Genomic DNA, 22,943 nt, shown 5'->3' on the forward strand with positions numbered 1-22,943 from the left:
TGACAAAATTCGTTTGAATCCTCCTATTTTTTTACAAATGATTCATGGGGACATTTGTGGACCTATTCACCTTCCATGCTGACCATTTAGATATTTTATGGTTTTGGTTGATGCTTCCACACGTTGGTCACACGTGTGCTTGTTGTCCATAAGAAACACTATATTCTCTTTACTATTGGCTCATGTTATCAAGCTCAAGGTTCACCACCCAGATTATCAAATCAAATATATTCGATTGGATAATGCTGAAGAATTCACATCTAAAACTTTTGATGACTATTGCATGTCGGTTGAGGTTAAAGTTGAACATCCAGTACCCTATATTCACACCCACAACGGCTTGAAAGAGGCATTCATTAAGCGCTTACTAATGATTGCTTGATCGTTGGTCATACGTACCAAGTTCGAAATCGCTGCTTAGGGCCATGCAATATTGCATATAATCATGTTGGTCCGCCTGAGGCCTGTTGCGACCCAACCATATAACACCCTTCATTTCGCTGCCCTTACGTACAAAAATAGGGCCTCAGCGAATGATAGGAATCTATGTCGGATAGGACTCTCCTTCAATTATTCATTACTTGGAACCTTTGACATGCAATCTTTTTACCGCTCGTTTATCAGATTATCACTTCTATGAGACAGTCCTCCCGTCTTTAGAGAGAGATAAGAACATCACCGTTTTTGAAGAGCGATGCGAATTATTGTGGACGACTCCCATTTTGTCTCATTTAGATCCTGCACAACTCAGTCTGAAACTGAAGTGCAGCGCAAATTAGATATTTAGAGCGTAGCTCAGAGCATGTCAGATGCTTTCACAGATCTAGCACGAGTGACAAGATCATATATTTTAGCTGCGAATGTGTCTGCAAAGATAGATGTACCAATGTATGATGGACTTCCCTCCTAAAGGCTTGGGACGTTAATTTGGCCGATCCACTTACATCAGTGGCTAGCCAATCCTCTACCCCTACATAAAAGCATGGCAGACCTCTTGGTTCAAAATGATTCATACCCCTGGAAAAGAAAACCCATATCATAGGCTGTTGAGCTTACTGTGAATCTGACTGTCACCTACTCGTTCTATCTAACTCATAAGGAAAATCTATATTACGGAAGTGTCCTTGAATAGACGAATCCACCTCCAAGAATTGAGAGATTTTGGTCCATTATGCTAGCTTGAATGATGTTTAGTGTAGAAATGAGATGATCATCGATGATGTATTAGCATATGCAGTAGCTATTGAGATCATGTTGAGCGATGACATTGAACCCCTTTCTGTTGATGAATATTGACATAGAACTGATTGGTCAAACTGGAAACAAGCAATCCAAATCGAACTCGATTCGCTTGGGTGTTTGGAACCGTAGCTTCTACTCCTTCACATGTGAAGCTCGTTGGCTACAAGTGGATTTTTGTTCGGAAGTGTAATGAAAAGAATGAAATTATATGTTACAAAGATCGCCTTGTTGCGCAAGGCTTCTCACAACGCCCCGGGATTGATTATGATGAAACTTATTCACCCGTTATGGATGTGATTACTTTTCGCTACCTTATCAGTTTGGGAGTTTTCGAAAAACTGAGCATACAGCTAATGAACATAGTAACTGCGTATCTCTATGGGGATCTTGATATGAAAATTTATATGAAAGTTCATGAAGGATTTACTTTAACTAGATCAAATAGTTCCAAACCCTGGAACACGTTCTCAATGCGTTGAGGCGTTCACTATACGGTTTGAAGCAATCCAAAAGAGTGTAGTATAACTATCTAAGTAAGTATTTGATGGTCAAGGATAAGTGAACAACAAACTATGCTATTGCGTGTTCATTAAGAAGTCGCATTCTGATTTTACGACTGTTGCAGTTTATGTCGACGATATTAACCTCATCGGAACTCCTGAAAAGCTTGAGGGAACTACCGTGCACCTGAAGTCAAAATTTGAGATGAAAGATCTAGGAAAGACTCGATATTGTCTCGGTCTCAAGATAGAGCACCGTTCGAATGAAATCTTAGTACATCAATCGAACTACACCCATAAGGTTTTGTGCCGTTTTAACGAGGATAAAATGAAGTCTTTGAGTACTCATATGGTCATTCGATCAATAGATGCAAAATGAGATCCCTTCCGTTTGAAAGAGGATGATGAAGAGATTTTAGAATCGGAAGTTCTTTATCTAAGTGCGATATGCGCTTTATTGTACTTAACTCAATGCAGTAGACCTGACATCTCCTTCACTGTTAATCTTTTGGCAAGATAGAGTAATGTACCTACACCTAAACATTGGACTGGTGTTAAAGACATATTTTGTTACATTAAGGGTACTATGGACCTGGGCATGTTCTATCTATACGGATCCTCGAGTGATGTCGTATCCCCTTATCTAAAGTCGATTATCATCCTGTTGGTTATCCTGACGCGTGATACTTATCTGATCTGCACAAGGCGTACTCTCAAATGGGTTATGTCTTTACAGTTTGAGGCACTGCAATATCTTAGAGGTCAACTATACAGACCTTAGCACAAATCTACTTGCGAATGCTTTTGGCTGAGAGCAGTTGTGGGCCATATTTGAAGCTCCTGCAATCTTTACCTCGTCATTGGCGTCTTGACGATGATCTATGAAGATAATGCAGCATCCATCGAACAGCTTAAGAAGGGTTACATCAAATAAGACAACACTAAGCACATTGCGCTGAAGTTCTTCTTCTCACATTAACAGCAAGAGTATCAGAAGATTGAAGTCACACAAATCCGTTCGCAAGACAATCTGGTCGATCTCTTTCCAAATCACTACCAAAGGCGACGTTTCAGAAGCTTGTTCAAGGAATAAGTATACATAAACTTTCTGAATTGTAACATTATTAGTTATCTTTGGAATTATGTCGAACTCAAAGGGAATATCCTGGAGTATACTTGTTTGATCTTAATGTACTATTTTCCCTACAATTAAGAGCATTTTTCCCACTGGGTTTTTACTACCTAATGAGGTTTTGACTAGACACCCACTTTGGGTTGATCATATTCCTGGTGACGTCTCGTAGACATTTCATTTGACTTTGCATTACTCATGCATTTTTTCTTAGACTATGGGTTTTGTTCCTACTTGGGTTTTACCATAGCCATAAGGTTTTTTGTGAGACTTAGTTCCATATGCAAGTTCCTACTTTACTTTGAGAATAGCTTGTTCCTAGAATAAGTCCCGACGAGTCGACTTCCTTAACTCTACATGATGTCAAATCTACTTGAGTATTTACACACTAAGTTGAGAGTGTTATAAATATTGTATTTAAGTGTGATTATGTAAATCCTATATTAGATTTGATACTAGTTATTTTTTTTTTCTATTAGAACTTGTATTCCTTGGACCGTCTCCAACCCTTGGGGATAAAGCTTCAAAATTTAAGCCATAACCCAGAAACTGCTTTTCTCCTCCAACCCTTATGGCTTAAAATTTTAGCTCGAGATTATTAAATAATTATTTTAGCCTAATTTTTTTTTTTCAGTAACTTTTTTGAAAATAAAATTTATGTATTTTATCCCAATTTATTTTTATGAACATTTTAATATAAAAATATTTAAATTCTGATAAGTAATTAAAAAACATACAAGTACATAGGTATTTATAAAGTTTTAAATTAAATTAAATTAAAATTATTTTCTTAAATTATTTTAGACAGATTTAATTTTGGGCTGTTAGATTTTTTTTTTTTTTTTTTTACTATTAAATTTGATCTCATTTGATCACAACCGTTAGATTATAAGTAAAAAACAAAAACAAAAAAGTTTAAAATATAACAGTTTGGTGGGTCTAAAATATTTTAAGTCAGGCTTAAATCCTCTACACAACCCTACAAATACCTCCCTCCCTACTCTTTCTATCAGATAAAATAAGCCACAACAAGGACCCGTTTATTTTTATTATAACTTTTTAATTAAGAGGCAATTTGTTTTCTATTTAAAAAAAATAAATATTTAAATAATTATCAAAAGAAGTATATAAAAGAAACCCGACCCATTGCCAATAGGATCATCTCGAATCTTTTTGGTGAGAATCCGTAAATCATGCGGTCAGTTTTTATCAGGTACTGTTTGTGTTTAATCTTAAATAAAAATATTTAAAATAATTTATGACCGCATGATGTACGATGAACGGACACGATTCATTAATTTTCAGAATCCTCACAAAGAAGATCCGATGAGAATCTAGATTCGATCTATTGCGGCTAAGTAATGGGTTGGTGGGTGGTGGCCCCACTCATGCTTCTTCTAGTCAAGAAAGGAGAAATTTTTCTATGTGACTGGAACACACACCTCAGCATGACAGGTGGTGTTCCCCGTTAATAACCTATTAACATCTGTAGTCTTGACATAACAATACTCTTTTTACAATTAACAAAAAAGAAAAAAAAAACAATTAAAAGCAATGGTCGACTCCCTCCCGAATACCTGTACAGTCCACCCCCCACTCCCACCCATCCCTCCCTTCCCTACACGTCTCTCTCCCTTTCTCTTTCGTTTTCAATATTTCTTCCTCTTTTTTGTGCTCCTCCTGAGAAGGACACAAAGAACGCTGAAAATTCATCAGATCATAAAATCGGAGGTCAAAGACGACAAATCTGGGTCGATGGAGGTGGGTGCTTTCTCATAGGGTAGAAGAGAGCGAGAGAGAAAGGAGAAACAAAAAGAGGAAGAAAGGTGTTGCCGGTGGAATCACAGGGCTGCGATTTGGGTGAGTGATTTAGGATGGGTGATTGGCGTGGCAGAAAGAAGTCGAAGAGTTTTCTGACATCTTTCTCTTACAACTATCATGTTAAGGATGTATTAGGAATTTTGTTAACCAATTTATTTAATGTCTATCATAAATAGCAAAACGTGACAACTTTTTTATTTTCAACAATAACATTGACACAATGTTTCATTAGTTGGGAACCCACGTAAGCTAATATGCCATCACCTAGAAAAATTTCTCTCAAGAAAGAGAGAAAAACAAATTCCAGACTCCGCCTACACCTTAGTAAGCAGCTAGCTAGCGACCAAGTCCCTCCAGTCCTGCTCAAGTCCTCCCTACTTTATTCTTATCCCTTTGCAATCCCACCTACTCTCTCTCTCTCTCTCTCCCCTCTAGTATCTTGTTCGTTTTCTGACTCTCTCACTCCTCTCATTCACAGCCAATTCCAATTCTCCTTCTCCACACATGGAACCCGTGCCACAGCAACAGCAGCAACCAGCAGGAGGGCCCCGCTTCACTCTGCTGAAGCAGTCCTCGCTGGCGCCGGACCGGGACGACTCGGTGACGCCCGAGCCGGTTGACCCGCGGGTGCGGCTCATGTACATGGCCAACGAGGGCGACTTGGACGCCATTCGAGAGCTCCTCGACTCCGGCACCAATGTCAATTTCAGTGACATCGACGGCCGCACCGCCCTCCACGTCGCCGCTTGCCAGGGCCAAACCGACGTCGTCAAGCTCTTGCTCCAAAGAGGCGCCGAGGTTGACCCGCGTGACTGTTGGGGCAGCACGGTAAGCAATTTCACTGCAAATTTTGTCACTTTTCTACGTTCGTCTGTATATATATATCTGTTGTATGTATAGGTTTCGAGTAGTGTGTGTATGTATATGTGTGTGTATGTATATATATGTGTGTATGTGTAGGTTGCTAACAGTGTAGTGACTCTGTGACTGATTTATTTGTTGAACAGCCTCTTGCAGATGCAATTTATTACAAAAACGGTGATGTTATCAAACTTTTGGAGGATTACGGTGCTAAACCTCCGGTATTTACTGGAGTTTATGTCATCTATTATTGTTTGGGTGTGCAAAGTTTGCTTCTTTTGCTTCTTTCTTTTCTAAAAATTAAATATTCTGTGGTGTTGCAAAAATTAGATGGCTCCAATGCATGTCCAGAACTCACGGGAAGTCCCCGAATACGAGATTAATCCTGATGAGCTTGATTTCTCCAATAGTGTCGAGATAACCAAGGTAAGTCTCATTTGAAGAAGGGTCCTATCGCATGGGCATTCGTTTTTGTTTTGTTTTTTGAGGTCTAATTCAAGTTTACTATGACACAACGAATGAGCTTGGGATAACTTATTCAGTTGAGTATGGATTGGTATTGATGGAGGAGTTAAGTAGGACGGTTTAATGGTGATATTGATCTTTGATTGCAAATGAAATGTATGTCAGGGAACCTATCGTATTGCATCGTGGCGTGGAATTCAAGTTGCAGTTAAAACGCTTGGGGAGAAAGTATTTGCTGATGAAGATAAAGTGTAAGTTTGTCTTTATGCATCAATTTTTGTGTGAACTTTTATCACTACTTGACTTTTGTTGTAATTGAGATAATGAATTAAAAGGTCTCAAGTCTTTCTTTTCGGCTGGAGTTTTAATTGGCTCAATGGAATCTCAGAAATGCATTCAGGGATGAGCTTGCTCTACTTCAGAAGATACGGCATCCAAACGTTGTCCAATTTTTGGGTGCTGTAACACAAAGCAGTCCAATGATGATTGTCATAGAATATCTATCCAAGGTTAATTGAAACATGTGAATGGAATTTTGCTTTATGTCTTTCTTTTAACATCATCATTCATTCCTACGTCTTCCACATTTCATTATTTTGCATCTGAGTATTTGATGTTGACTTGTTATAATTTGGATAAGTGATACGTTAGTACCCAGTGAAAGGCCAAGTGATGGATTAGTATACAATTAGGCCCTTCAGCATTATGCCAAAAAGTGTGACTTTTGGTAGATGACTTAGAGTTTTAAATGCCTAAACTGTTGGATTGCATTGAAGTTACAAAAAGAGAAGGGGCATTAATGGACCATTGACACACTGTAGATTGTAGGACAAACAAAATGAGACAAATGTATTATGTGTTTGTTTAGCATCAGACAATATTTGTAAAAATGCAACATATTTGTTGATCTTCTTTTTCATCTGAGCTTCTATTTTTACTTTTGCAGGGAGATTTTCGTGCGTATCTTAAAAGGAAAGGTGCATTAAAACCACCATCAGCAGTAAAGTTTTCACTCGACATTGCTAGGTCAGTCAAGTTGCTTGTACTCTGAATTTGTTTGCAAGTTTTCTTGGTGAACATCACAAATGCCATATCTTGACATGGGATCTGAATCATCTGATGTTTCCATGCTGTATCATCAATTTGGAGTTTGATTACCTTTCTTGTGGGGAACTTGAGGCATATTCTTTGAATGCTTTGAATAATTTACTGTAAATGTAATTTCCTACATTATTCTGAAATAGGTTACCTGACTTGAAACATATCATCCCAAGTTCCTGGATTTCCTTTGTTTTATGTGGGACAATTTTTTTTTGGAGTTGTCAGCAGTTGAAAAATCATAAGGTCAGCTGCTTAATTGGCACTACCTCTGAGGATTAATGTCCCTATGGACACATCCCATTGAAATTGCGAACTCTAGATCCATGTAGAGCTAGAGAATTTCTGGGGAGGGAATTCAAATATTGGTTATATCATTGACTGGGATTGGAAACCCAGTTGGGTTAGTTTTGGTGTTACCATTTATTTACTGGGTCATGCTTATCTTTGTTTGATCAACGGAAACAGTATTTAAATGAACTTTTGTGTTTTAAAATTCATAGTGGTGGGAGGTGGATGATTGCTACATGTTATAACTGATTATTCATTGCATGTGTTCTTTTATCTTAATGAGCACTGTACTGATTTACACTGCAGGGGGATGAATTACTTGCATGAGCATAAACCTGAAGCCATAATTCATCGAGACCTGGAGCCCTCGTATGCTCTCGCACTCTCTCTCTTTATGTTTATTGTTGCTGTTATTTTCGCTAGTAGAGAAATAGATTTATACCAACATAATTTATATCTACTCTGACTCATAAATAAGCGATCGGGGGTTTGTTCCTCTTAGCCTAGCATATAAAGCATCATGCTTAAATGTAGCAATGATCATGTGCTATCAATAACTAAATGATTGAAACTTTTGATAGTTTCTTAATTGTTCGTGAGTAAGATAACAGAAACATATTGCGGGATGATTCGGGGCATCTGAAAGTTGCAGACTTTGGGGTGAGCAAGCTACTGAAAGTTGCAAATACAGTTAAAGAAGACAGACCTGTGACAAGTCAAGACACTTGTATGTTGCCTGCTTTTTAAAAAGTTTTCATTCTTCATTTCTTTGATCAATGCTATTTTGTGTGTAAAACTATGTAGCCATCTGATCAATTTTGACCTTTACTAAGAAATAAACCCAGCTAGGCTAGATGAATTTTTTCCTAACTTGAGCTGAGAGAGTGGATACTGCTTTAGTTTACTGCATGGGTAGCTAACCCCAGTAAAATCCCCATTTAGGTTCCGGTGTTTCACTTAAAGCTGTAGAAGCTGAGTCTTTGCCTTGAATGTTAGGCATAACAGGATTAAGGCTTAGAGTTCTGTAAACATGTAATTATTTCAATTTAGATTATAGACTGTAGACTGAGCTCCCATCATCATGTCTTCCTGTTGCTGATATAATAACATCTCTAATGTACAGGGAGATATGTGGCTCCAGAGGTTTACAGAAATGAAGAATATGATACCAAAGTGGATGTTTTTTCGTTTGCTTTGATCTTGCAAGAGGTACTCTTTCTCTCTCTGTCCGTACCCCCCTCCCTTCTCTCTCTCTCTCTCTCTCTCTCTCACACACACACACACACACACACACACACCCACCCACCCCCCATTGCTAACGATATTGCAGTAACTACATATAGCCATTATATAGGGTATTTCTCCATACATTATCTTCTTGCAATATGTTTGTAAATTCATCGTAATATCCAGTTTTTTAACTTGTATTGTTGTATATGGGATGGACTTCTTTCATGTGTGGTATACCCTTACTGGAAATTTTCATGTTAATGAATGTCCTGTATTAATCCAGCACTCAGTTGAATTGATTTGTATTAATGTTTTCCAGTTAAGAGGCGGTTTATTCTTATGATCAGAGAAAAAGTTTTAATAATTGAAAAAAAATGTTATGTTATTTTCCAGATGATTGAAGGTTGCATACCATTTTCTACAAAGCCAGAAACGGAAGTTCCTAAAGCATATGTTGCAAATGAGCGCCCACCATTTAGAGCGCCACCAAAGCATTATGCACACGGATTGAAGGAGTAAGTTGTTTCCATACATTTGATCTTGTTCTGTATATATGAAGTGTCATTTTCCTTCATATCTAGCCAATCTTTTGTTCGTTATAATGATGTATTATGGTCCCAAAGAGTTACTGTGGTACTGGAGACAAGTTTTTTGACACGTCTTCTGGGCAGTTTTGGCTCCTTAATTCTTGAAACCAAAAAGCGATCCTGATAGGAAAAGCTTTGTACTTTTTCTTCTCTCTTTTCCAAAAAATGGTTATATTGTGCATGTCCAAGTTTTAGAGAGAAAATGCCTCGTTACGATGCTCAAAATACAGACATATTCTCTTCTACAGGGTTAATTCCTTATTAAGAATGCTTACTTAAAGTTTTTGTATAATGTGTACAGGTTAATCGAGGAGTGTTGGCGTGAGGACCCATTCAAGAGACCATCATTCAAGCAAATAATTAAGAGGTTGGATGACATTAATAACCAGTTTGCTCGAAAAAGACGCTGGAAGGTTCAATTCTCTCTCTGCTTTAATAACTCGTTTTTCTGATTGCCTCTACATCTTCTGGAATTATTTCTTGTTGGCACACACACAGGAGAATGTGGAGTTTGTTTTTTCAGAGTGACCAGTATTCAAGAGGGTACTCCACATATCATTTGTTTTTTCAGAGTGACCAGTATTCAAGAGGGTACTCCACATATCATAGAATAAGTGGAGTGATACGAAAAAATATATTATTTGCTCCACTTGTGTTATGACATGTGGAGTAGGTACTTGGAAAAATCTCTCAACACACTGGAAAATTTATTCTCGTGTATATATTGAGTCAAGTGCAAGTCAATTTGCTTAAATACACTTACGTAATATTGTGTATTTCGCACAGGTCAAGCCACTTACATGTCTCCAGAATCTCGAGTCCTTGTTGAAGAAAGATCGAACAAGTCCAAGCAGCCGTTCATCTTCCTGCTCTACAATGAGATGAACAATTACAGCCGTATTTCGTGCAGGCATTAAGCTCTTTTTTGCCCCAAACAGTTCAAGCTTTTTTTGTCATAGTAGTTGTGAGATAGTTTACCTTTCATAAGATTTGAGTTTCTCTCTTAGGTGGACCGAGAGACGCTGTTACACCTCCCTATTCTTACATAAAGCATTTGTAGAGTTTCTCCGAACCGGAACATTTCTTTCTTTTTTCCTTGTTATAAACAATCATAATGAAATCTCCATATTTTGTTTGCTCTTTGGAATTTTTTCCAGTTTTATGTTTTATTCGGTGTTTATTCTTCTGATGAGACTCGACTTGTGAAGTCTTCAGACACATCGTCGGAAGACGGGTTATATTTACACATGTCCATGTGCTTGCTTATGGTTTGGAGGCCTGACTTGAACGCTGAAACCTGTGATTTAAACAACTTCAATGCCCAACGCCGTTGGTCTAGAAGTCCAGAGGCATTTGGGAGGAGACCTGCAGCTGTAACTTTTGCAAGCTAACCAAGCTAACCAACTGAAAAATTCGGAAGGGACCTAAATTGTATGGGGAAATTGTGAGCAACTCCTTTGGCACGCGGCGGCCAATCATACAAATCCACATGTGAATGTTTCTCCATATTGGCGTTGTTTGATTGGCACGAGACGCACTAATAGCAGTGTACTCGTTCCATGAAAGTTTCTCCAGGCCAAAAGCTGGAGAAAGCCCTTAGAGTAAGATGAATAGCAGTGTACTCATTCCATGAAAATTTCTCCAGGCCAAAAGCTGGGGAAAGCCCTTAGGAGACGGCCTCATCATGCGTCTACTCAAAAGGGTTGACATAGCACCAAAGAAACGCAACTGGGGAAGGGGAATCGGAACACAAACTTGCCTGGCGTTCAAGGTAAGATATAAGCTCCTTGCCACAGCTGCGCAAAATACGAACAAACGCATAAGCATCTACTATCACATTGAAGGCACTCCCACGAGCACAAGAAATCTCATAGTCGCATTGAGCGAAAGTGTAGAAAGCTGTCACAGCAACAGGCACATGAGGTTGCATCTCTGTTAAAATTGACAAACCAACTAAACAAAGTGAAGAAGACGATAATATTTGTAAAAATTTGAGTTTTCCTTGATCAGATGCTAACTTTAGAACACCTCTATAAGATTAAGTAGTAACTTTTTCTCTCACTGCAAATTGTCTCAGTTGTTTTCCAGGTATTTTCTTCCTACAGTTGTTCCAATGTGTATCCGCTGCCATCGTTTCCTTTTCTGCCGATATCATTGGTACGGTATTTTTTCTGGATGGCATTATCATTCTCAACCTCCTCATCTTTGTTTCCCCATCCACCATTATGATTGCTACGATACTTTTTCTGGGTGACATTATCCTCAACCTCCTTTTCATGTTCGCCAGAAAACCTTTTATAAAACTGCTTAACCTTAGGGTGCACCTTAATCTTGCTGGGATGGAAACCGGATATATACAGGCCTTCCAAGTTTTTCACACGGGAAAGAGTTACATAAACCATTCCATATCCGAAAGATTTTGAGAGATCGGTGTAAAGACGGTCCAGAGTCATGCCCTGGCACTTGTGAATGCTTGAAGCCCAAGCCAGTGTGAGAGGTAGCTGCTCTCTTTGAGCAACTACTGAATCTCCCTCTGTCACATCCCATGTTTTTGGTTTTATCACCTTTATTATCCCCGAATCAAATTTAACTATTGGTAGCAGCCCACCATCACATATGCTCGTCAATCCCACATCTTTGGTCTTACGAAATGCCATAACAGTACCAGTAGCACCATTTACCAGGCCATGCTGAGTGTTCAAATTTTTTAGCAGCATCACCCTTGCATCTTTACATAAGCCAATTTCCTTAGGCGCAATCACCTGTTCAAGCTGTCTCTTCCAAGGATCGTGACCACTATCAACTGAAGTATAAACAACAAGTTCATTACCCAAGCTCTCCAATCTACTTGCATTCACTCTATTTACGTCTTGAATCCTTGGATAGAATTGTACTGCAGACGGATCTGGCTCAGAATCTGCGCAAGAATTTTCTAAAAACTTCAAGTCTTCAGGATCAATCTCCCCTGTTCTAATACCCTGAAGTATCCTGATCAGTCGAGGGTCTGACTGCCGAAAAACCTTTGTAAGATTAACTTGTAAATCAAAGCTAGATTCCCAACAGTCTGCTTCAAATGCAAATTCCTTACTCTCTGAATTCCACTCAGTTTTTACAGGTGGTAACTGAAAGAAATCCCCACCCACAACAAGCTGCATTCCACCCCAAATTTCATCAATTTGTCGTATGTATTTTGCAATGTATTCAAGACTATCAAGCAACTCCCCGTCAACCATGCTAATTTCATCTATGACCAACGCCTCGGCTTTCGACCACTTCCTACAAGCCTCCTTATTCGAGAGAACCCTACTCAGCAAAGTATCCCTATCATCATTGCCACAACCAATACCGGCGAAAGAGTGAAGGGTCTGCCCACTGATTGCACAAGCCGCAACGCCAGTAGGTGCCGTGACAAAAACCTTTGAAGGTGTGTGACATCTCTTCAACAGTTTTATAATGTGCTTAACCAACATTGTTTTCCCGGTCCCCGCGGAACCGGTAATGAACACAGATTTCCCCTCAGAAATGGCAGATATGATTTGTTTCTGCTGTTCAGTCCACTTAACTCTAGGGTTTTTGGGTTTGGGTCTGAATTTGTATTTATCTTCAACACAATTTATGCTTTTTCCACTAGTTTTGGTGCTAAAATTTCTCTGTGCAGAAAATGCATACGCAAAAAACTTCACACTCAGCATTTTTTCCACTCAAACTCCTTTCTGGGTCCTCAGGACTTTGTCTAAAAACGCTTCTTTTTCCTCAAATAATCGCATTTAGCAACACTAACAGATGCAACAGTTGATTTGAAAAGCAAGAAAAGATTGGAGCTTTACCTTTCACATCGTGCTCTGGAAATGGACGGCGAGATTTAAGGACTTTCCGGCCAAACCCACAAATCACCATCTCCATTCTCCAACATTTATCTCTGAAAGAAAAGCGTTTAAAATTCAAATTCTAAAAGGACCGAAAGGGTTTCTCTGATTCTTGCAAATGTTATAACACTCCTGGTTGAGGGTGACGGATGGCGGAGATTGGGCTTGTACTTTTCGTTTTAGGTCTCTTGGGCTTCATGGGCAGCCTATGTTGACATGGGCTTCACGAGCAACCTTGGTTTAGATTTCTTATTTTCTCCCCTCTGTTTTTCTTCTCACGTGCTTTTGTTTTTGTGTTTTTTTAGCCTTTGAATTGAATAAATGGAAAGAGAGTTAAGAGACAAAAATAAAAGACGTGCAGAGAAAAAAGACGGGAGTGATAATTAGTACTCAAAATAAATTGCACAAAAAATAGGCTATTGAATTAAAATTGTAAACACGAAAAATCATGTAGCAAATAACAAGAGAATACGTGGAAATTTGCATGTCTACAGAAATATTGGTACTAAAATTTCAAGTTAATAAAGCTGTCAAGGGACCTCTTATGTATTGAAATCCAATTAAACTGAGAGTGAAGATGTTTAAAGCTCAAGTGGTTTTGAATATTTATCCACGCGCTCTAGGTCCTAAGTTCTATTTCTCTACCCGTACAATCACTTATCTATACTACTTATTAATAGAATACTATTTGTCTGCCAAAAACTCATAAAAACACTATTATACCTTTTTCTACATAATTAAAAAAATATACATCAAAAAAGAAAAATTATAGACGTTAATGCAAATATAACTATTATGATATGTTTTTACCATTATCTGTGAAGATAGTGTATTATATTTCAAGTAATTCCTTCTGTTATTTGTTAGGAAAAATGAGAAATAAAATACAAATGAAAAAGAAAGAAAGAATGTGATTACTATATGGTTCATATCTCCAAAAAAAACCCTGATAATTTACAACATATATATGCTACATAGAAATAATCAATTGAAAGGGTTGGGAAGAATTAAATCTCAGCTTTTAATATCATGCTAATTGTGATTAATTACCTATAAAAGAGGTTTTAAATCTATATATAGTGGATAACTTGATATTAGGATCTGGTTCCTCCAAATTACAAACCCTAGATAGTAGATATCCAAAGCCAGGTACTGACGAGTTATTATATGTAGTAAATAATGAGTCACCTACCTATTAACAAAACTATTTTTACCAACTGAAAGAGTAAAATTAAAGAAAAATAATCAAAATAAAAGTTATGGACAATATAGTAAACTGAACACAAATTTTTTTTTTCTTTCAAACCCTTACAACTAGGTAGCCATATCATTTGCTCCCACTTTTTTTTCCACATTTCTTTCCCAAATAAAATACAATTTTAGTGATGAAATAGATATACATAGCATGTCATTAAAGATATGAGCAACCTTTTTTAGCTACAGAAAATCGTTTCAAGGTCGCCACAAAAAGCTTTAGTGACCATTTTTTATGTTTCTCTCTTTCTAATTTTTATTTTTAAAATTTTAATAAGCATATACATAGCATGTGTGCAATTGCTCGTATTCTGTATATAAAGGGAGAAGGCAAAAAAATGAAACTTTTATAATCTCAAAATTGCCCTTCTAACATTAGAATTTCAAAAGAAAAAATAAATTCAAAAAAATAAAAAAAATATCAAAATAGTGAGACTCTGTGTGGTTAGAAAGTTTATTATTTTTTCAAGTATATTATTTATTGTTTTGCTTTTTGGTTATTGGTTATTGGTTTTTTACCTTTTTGAACATAAAAAGTAAATAAAAAGGAGTTAATTGTTAGCAAGACTGCAAGAGGTTAGTAGATATATGAGAGAGAGAGAGAGAGGGAGAGAGAGAGAGAGACTGTGATGTATGAAGAGAAGAAGGTAAAGAAACGTATATGAAGGTGAGACCGAAAATGACCAAACCAAACACTAACTACAGAAATGAAAATGGTGAAAGTTAGTACACTCGCTTATTAGTTGCATTACATGCACTGATCCCCTGGCACTGCTCAAGAAATATTTGTCATCATTTACCAGCATGTGTACTGCTACTGCTTTTAATTCATGTCCAACAGACGGATCTATATATACCTCCTTGGACGTTGGATATTTAGTGTTTGTGAATTTAAACCATTGATAATTTGATTGTTTAGCTAGCTAGTTTTGGATCTTGACCAAGTTAATTAGCTGTATGCATATATACATTGTTAGGACATGCATGCAGGATCGATGAAGCACGGACAGAACCCAGTTGAAATGAACTTTGTGGCCGGCAAATTCATGTTGGTTGGAGTTTGGACTTTGGACTATATAGTGTGTGAAAATTAATTACAATCGAAATGGGAAAAAGACAGGGGACAAAGGGTATCGTTGTCTGTGCATGGCCTCAAATTTTTAGCCAAGCGGTGAGCCTTCCAACTTGAGGACCTTCTTCACTTGTTTAAATATTTCCTTGAATTTATCAAGTGTTCATTCTCCAAATTTAAAGTAGTAGGGCCAACTCTAAATACCCATTAACTTCAATTGGATCCCCCCTCACTTCTAAGTTCCGATGGCTTCGCATTTCGTGCGCCTAGCCATGCCACTCACGCGCCACTCGATTCTGGGAACCATGATTTGAGATGAAGTTGAGGTTGTTTACGTAAGAAACAAAAATCTAGTCTTTCAGAGTCAATCCGGGTACTGTCCCCATTTAACCATTCGTGCACTCGATAAGTATGGGATTTTTATATAAAAGGCTCCGATGTTTAAGAGATGAATTTTAATATAGGGGAATGCTAAGGAGATTTTTTTAAAAGTTGGACTTTTTATGGTCTTTCTGTTACCTCAATTTTTTTGCACAATGTTTATAATGTTAGCACGAGAAATAATGTTAAACTATGAAGGTGATAGATAGTCTATAAAAAGTCCTACTTTAAGAGAGTCTTATTAGCATTTCTCTTTAATATAAAGTTGTGATTATTTTGTAAGATGAATGATGGAGTAGGCTACACGTGAAACCAATTCTACATTGGGTAGTTGGGTGTAGCTAGATTTGAACTCATTCTGATACAATTTTCAAGTTTGAGAGAGGGGAGAGGTCCAACACTTAACCACCATGGAATTAATAGGTGTTAGAATTTTATGCACAAAGTTTCTACACAATTAAAAATATAACCGCTAAATAAGTTGTGATCTATTTTGTAAGATAATCGATATGAGCTTTTTTCCTTTGTCAACACCTAAGGGAGTAAATTGGATTTCATATGAAAAGATAAATATGGGACCAAAATCAGATCCAAGGAGCAAAATTGCTCTCAGGATTATCAGCCCTTTAATATGCCAATATACATGCCAAAAGACAAGGATTAGTTCGACGTGCCCTCGTAAACTATCACCATGCACGATGTTTCGGCATTGGTCCATTACATTTATACATGTTTTAAGTTTAATGTTAGAGAGACCATCTTTTAAACTACATTTTATAAACCATAAGATGTGGTTGTTGATAGTTTCTTTTTAAAAAAGAACTCTTATTAGCACTTTAAAATCTTATTGTGCAATTCTCTCAAAAGTGCATTTTTCTTTCTAAATATAAAAAGTTTGGAGTAAAAAATAAGTGGAGTGCCAATAACAATTTCGGTGGAGATCTTCGAGCTGCCGTTGAGGGATGACTTGATTGTCCTTGACCAAGCGCAATCGGGGACCATGAGCTTAGCTACCTTCTCTTTTTAAATTCTTAAAGGATAATACTAGAGAGACCATTTATTTAAATAATGAAGTCTTACTTTATTGCCACACCATGTGGTTTAAAAAATATGATTTAAAAATATGGTCTCTCTAGCATTTTCCTTTAGGATGATGCTATCTACACACCCATATTTACTTCTTCTACACCCCTCTCAATTTTCGGTCTTCAAATCGAATGAATTAAAAAAATCAATAACAAAAATATGTGTGAAAAGTAAAAATGGACGTGTGAATAACACTCTTATTTCCTTTAAGTTTTCTTGTAAAGCATTAGCTTAATTTTATATTAATCGATCAAAAGTTGATTAATATATAAGAAGGCAGCATTCATAAATAAGGTGTGGAGCACCAAAAGTTGCTCCACAGCATGTACGCACCAATAATACCATCATAAGCTTTAAGCTAGCAAGTGATAATTTATCTGAGGAATTTTTCATTCTGACATTGTATTTTTTATATAAGTGGTAGGAAATTATATTTTTTAAGTTGTTAACTTTTTAGTATACATATTCCACCATTGGTATTGTATCACATAATGTACATCCTATATTCTAATCACACTAAAAAAATCTCTCAATTTATCGAGATATTGATTAGTGGTATCCAAGTTCCAGTCCTTGGAAATAGAGAGAGAAAGAGAGGGGGGGGGGGGATCTTGATAAGGATTAAGGAGAGCTCATGTGAAGGATCATGCATGTTGATCACTGCATGGCAAAGTGATTAATATATTGATTAGATAAGTTAATTACGTCATGGTCAATGCCTTAGGGTTCCCTCCGCTCAAATGCTTAGACTTTTCCCCTTAATCATCATTCGTTTAATATTTTACCAAAAGACAAAGTATATTAGTGGTATGGCTCTCAAGTCCAGATATTGATATATCACGTGAATCATGTGATTACATTAACCTGTCACATGCATGCCATGAGTGGCCATAACATTAATAAATTCCCAATTGCTGAGGTTTTTTTACTATAAATATCCAAGCTATTAACTCACATTATGCATGTTCTAAAGTCTGTAGCTACATGAGGGGAGATTTTTCAGTGCCGGGAACATAAGCCGTAATACTAAGTGTATAATAATACAATTGGTTGGAAACTTGAAAAAAAAAAAAAAAAAAAATTCAACCAATTGTATTATGACTTAACCGATGTACCGAGCTGAGTTCTTGGCATATTAAAAAAATTCTCCTACATGAGGAAGGAAAGCAAAACGCAAAAGCTAGCCTAGCTAGCTAGGGAATCACTGTTCAAGGTTGTCATACCCACCCGCCCATTGGAGGTGAGTCTTTCCTATTAATTTGAAGATTTAAAACGTGTTTAATTTGACCTTATTAAGAGACAATAATGATGAAGAATCTCTCACCAACTTCTCTACACAACTAACTGCTTTGATGCTCTACTTATGTTACAACCTCTTGCTACAAGGCTCTATTTTACATATTAGCACCTACGTTCTAATGGCTTAAGATATTGGAGATTTAAGATTGAAATCTTAGATTTGATTCTACTTATGAGGCAAAACATCTATAATGTACCATAGACTTAAAATGCATATTTTTTCCAACCAAAGTGAGTTTCATATTTGTGTTTTAATTACAAGCAAGAAAAGATATTGTTCGACCAAGAAAATTATGATTTATATATTAATTTAAACCGTCTTCATTGCACAATCCAATAAGCTCAATACCATCCTTTTTGAACTCAAATATAAAAATATAGCTAATATTGAAGATGATCTCAGACTCTCAAAAACAATTTGAGGTTGCGAAACTGAAATTGTAAATACAAAAGCCATTGAGATGAGGCAGACGATATCAGTGTTCTCAAACATACAAACTCAAGAACTCAAGAGTATCTTCATCATGAACAAATAATAGATGAAGTTTATACTTGACTGTGTATAACGAAGAAAAAAAAAAAAAAAAAAGCCGAACAAAAACTTTCTTTTACGTATATAGGGCCAGAAACAAAACAATCTTGAAAGGCACGTTTGAAACAGCAAAACAACTCCATAAAAATGGCACACATCCATTGTGCAACCGATTGCCTATTGGATTTTGCTAGAATTCTGACCATTGATAGTGCGTCATACACTAATCTGCGAAATCTCAATCCATTGTGCAACCGATTGCCTATTGGATTTTGCTAGAATTCTGACCATTGATAGTGCGTCATACACTAATCTGCGAAATCTCGCTGTATAACGTGAGTGATCGATTGTAACATAATTCACTTCTATTACTGTAGACTGTTTATTTTATCATGTATATGTTCATTTTCTTTTTAGAACTCAGAATAACGATAGAAACGTAATTAATCAAGGAAACGCATGCTGGTTATCTTGACGCGGATCCTAGTGCACGTTTGATTTAATATATGAAATGAAACCAGTAAGCGAGTGAATAATCATAAAATCCAAGGGTATTCGGACAACGCAGCACATGAATCAGGCGCAGACAGAGGACATAAAAATGGAAAGAGAAAACTCAAAAAGCTGCTCACAAAAATTATTAAATAAATAAAAGGCGGGAAACATCCCGAATTTCTTAACTTGTCAAAAGTAACCAGAAAGATAAAATTCAGAACCGGAAAAATGTAAAATAAAAAGAACTAAAGAGAAAACATTATTAATTGTTGGAGAAATGTTTAGAGGATTCTTTAAGAGCAGTTTCATCGGGGAACTGATAGGTCAGCACCCAGCTAAAAAACCAGCCCGGCACCCAGGCTATCCATTTTAGCCTAGCATTTTGACCGGCACCCAAGCCAAGCCAAGCAAGAGACCGACCTAAAATCGACAGATCCACATGCCGGGCCATCTGACGTCAGCCGAGCCATCAACCTCCCGCACGATCAATGTGTCGCATAGAGATCTTGGTGCAGAGCTCCTCGAGGCTGAGGTTGAAGAAGGCCAATTTGCAGGCGGAGCAAAGGGCGGCAGGGATGGGGGGTTGGGGGCCTTGGACGCCCTACTCGAGGCTGAGGTTTAGAGAGAGGGAGAGAGAGATAGATCCCTTCCACTGTGTTCTTCCCATATCTCTTCATCTTGTTAATGGGTTTCTTTCTTCTGCACATTGGAGGGAGGTGGTGGGGGAGCTTCTGAGGTAGAGACAGGGGAGGGGAGCGGAGATGCATTTGTTAAAAATTAAATTATTATTTTATAATAAAAATTAATAATATTTTAATAAAATTGACTAGGCTATTTGGTTTTAGGGATGGAGATGTTTTGGCTTATTACTGTACACTGGAGTATATTACTGTTCACTTGAGTGGATAAATGAGCTGGGTGCTGGCGCAAAGTCTTTAGGGGTAGAATTGCTCTGAAAAGTGTACTTTTTATGGTCTATAAAAAATAACCTTAAATTGTAAAATAACAGAGAAGTTACGGAAAGTCTCACCATTAAAAAAATTCCTTAGCATTTATCTATTGTAGCAAAACAAACACTCCCCTCATGCATCCGTCTTTTCTTTTTTTTCTTTCTTTCTTGTTTTTCTGATCAACTGCTTTCTTTCTTTGTTTACAGTACTGTTGATCAAAAGATGAGAAGCCCGCACAAAGCTCAGATAATATTTTGTATTACAGCTCAATCCTTTCAAGCATGCAGATTTTGAACACGTTCAATATGTATGATGGTGCAAGTTTTTGTCCAAAAGCGCTCCAATATATTTCTAACCTAGCCCTAGGGCTAGAGGTACAACTACAAGTTTATCATATATGAATGTTCAATCTTTAACCAACTAATTAATTAAATAAAGGCAGCAAGCAATTGGCATGGGCTTGTTCTTTGATTTACACAAGTCTACCAGAAATATGCATATATGTTCCAAGAATATTTCTCTCATTATATTTTGTGGAGGTAATCTGGTAATTTGGAGAAATAAGAAATAAAATGTTGTTGCTTGCTTAAATGCCAAAGCAAAGTACGGGGGAGTTACTTTTGGAACTACTGGAATACTTTGGTTACGAAAGATCTTGAGGAATTTGGATATGTCAGAAAGAAGCCATGAAGTTTTATTGTGACAGTAAAACCACATGTGAGATCGTAGCTAATCCAATTCACATGATCGAAGGAAACATGAGGAAGTAGATCATTTTTTTTGGGGTGTGTTATCCACACACCCTATTTTACTTCTCACACACCCCTTGATAATTTTTTTCCATTGATCTTCTTCAATTCATTCGATCTGACAGTTGAAAATTAAAAAGATGTGTGAGAAGTAAAATGGGGTGTGTGGATATCACACCCCTTTTTTTTCATCAATGAGAATCTGGAATCAAAGATTATTGAAATACTTATAGTTAAGTCGAAAGATCAGTTTGCAGATGTTTTAGCGAAGGCATTATCGAATAAGATATTTGTAAGACTTGTGGGCAAATTGGGCATGTCTGATATCTATGCACCAACTTACGGGAGACTGTTAGAATATGTTAAAATAAAAGTGTGAATATTGTATTGACTGAGATTTCTTTCCTTAATGCGTTTCCTAAATTAATTGTGAAGGTTTATCAACTACACACACACACACACACACACACACACACACACACATATATATATATATTCCCTTCTAGTAAAAAGAATAACATTGAAGCATTCACAAATTCTAAGTGTGTACGATTTATAGTTCAAGCCCCTAGATAAATCATGAGTAAAAGAATATTCTGACAACCAATTATGAACAATATACTAATTCTGTATCCAAATAAAGAAAAATGGAATGATCACACCGATGCTCGTAGAAACTCTTAACAATCTTGACATGCTTGTATGAATTGCAAAAATTAGACATTCAAGAAGAAAAGGAATGAATCTTACAGAGGAAGAAAGAGAGCACAATTGTATTTCTCAATATTCTGTTTGTTACAAAATGCTAACCGACTCACTAAAGTAAGAGAGGGAAAGTCTTTATATACAACATTTCAAGATTATCTTATGACATAAGCAATTGCTAACATGACACTTGCTTATGTGTAACATGTATATCCAATGCTCCCCCTCAATCTTAGCTGGGATTTCCCAAATTAAGATTGTTACAATGTTTGATGACCATGTAAGCCTTTTGTAAGTATATCAGCAATTTGATCTTGTGTAGGCACATACTGTACTTCCATATTCCTTTTCTGCACCTGTTCTCGGACAAAGTGGAAATCAGTTTCTAAGTGCTTGATTTGAGAATGATGAATGGGATTCATGCTTAAGGCAATAGCTGACTGATTATTACAAAGTAACAACAAAGGATTAGGTATGACAACACAAAGATCATGCAAGACTAATCTGAACCATGGTATATCAGCAGCAGCATATGCAAGGGCCTTATATTTAGCTTCAGTGGAGCTATGAGAAACTGAACTTTGTTTCTTGGATTGCCATGAAACAAGATTATCACCCAGATAGATAACATATCCTATAATGGACTGTCTTGTATTGACATCTAGATATCAATATAACCTCTGATATCAATACCAATGTCAAAAGTAAAGGTTAACCCACACTTCATAGTTCCTTATAAAAACCGAATAAGTCTCTTAACTAAACCAAAATAGACATCAATAAAAGCATTCATAAACTAACTGCAAAAGCAATGTTGGGCCTTGTGAAAGTTAGATATTGTAGACCTTCTATAAAGTGTAGGTTCTGGTAGCAAGTCACCTTCATCAACAAGAACATAACTATATGGCTTACAAGGTGTGATACATGGTTTACAATCATCCATTCCAGCCTTATGCACCAAATCCTTGACATATTTCTCCTGATTCACAAAGATATCACCATTGGATTTGTACTTAATTTACAATCCCAAAAAATAGGTAAGTGGCCCCATATCTTTTAGATCAAACATAATACCCTGATTATCAATAACAAATTGAATGAGAACAATATTAGACCCTATAAGTATGACATCATCAACATATAATAATAATATGAACAGATCAGTTCCAACTTATTTCACAAACAGACTTGAATCAAAGAGATATGCTTTAAAACCCACAACTACCAGATAACTAGTGAACTTGGCATTCCAAGCTCGCAGAGCCTGTTTAAGTCCATACAAAGACTTAACTAGCTTACACACATGTGTGGGACAAATAGGATTGAC

At 36.8% G+C, this 22,943-nt stretch overlaps 2 protein-coding genes across 2 annotated transcripts; one reads left to right on the top strand and one right to left on the bottom strand.

The window, feature by feature from the left end:
- Positions 1-4,983: 4,983 nt before the first annotated feature.
- Positions 4,984-10,366, top strand: LOC137707693 (serine/threonine-protein kinase 12-like). Its single transcript, XM_068446598.1, has 12 exons — positions 4,984-5,523; positions 5,703-5,777; positions 5,887-5,982; positions 6,187-6,272; positions 6,410-6,530; positions 6,968-7,047; positions 7,717-7,779; positions 8,022-8,137; positions 8,534-8,619; positions 9,034-9,155; positions 9,529-9,640; positions 10,014-10,366. Exons 1-12 carry the CDS (start codon positions 5,200-5,202, stop codon positions 10,110-10,112), a joined length of 1,380 nt encoding a protein of 459 aa, XP_068302699.1. The 5' UTR covers positions 4,984-5,199; the 3' UTR covers positions 10,113-10,366.
- Positions 10,367-11,326: 960 nt separating this feature from the next.
- LOC137709083 (ATP-dependent DNA helicase pfh1-like) lies at positions 11,327-12,919 on the bottom strand. The gene has a single exon (XM_068448224.1). The coding sequence runs from the start codon at positions 12,917-12,919 to the stop codon at positions 11,327-11,329; it is 1,593 nt and encodes a 530-aa protein (XP_068304325.1).
- Positions 12,920-22,943: the final 10,024 nt, after the last annotated feature.

This window comes from Pyrus communis, chromosome 11, assembly GCF_963583255.1.
Source record: "Pyrus communis chromosome 11, drPyrComm1.1, whole genome shotgun sequence".
Taxonomy (NCBI): Eukaryota; Viridiplantae; Streptophyta; class Magnoliopsida; order Rosales; family Rosaceae; genus Pyrus; species Pyrus communis.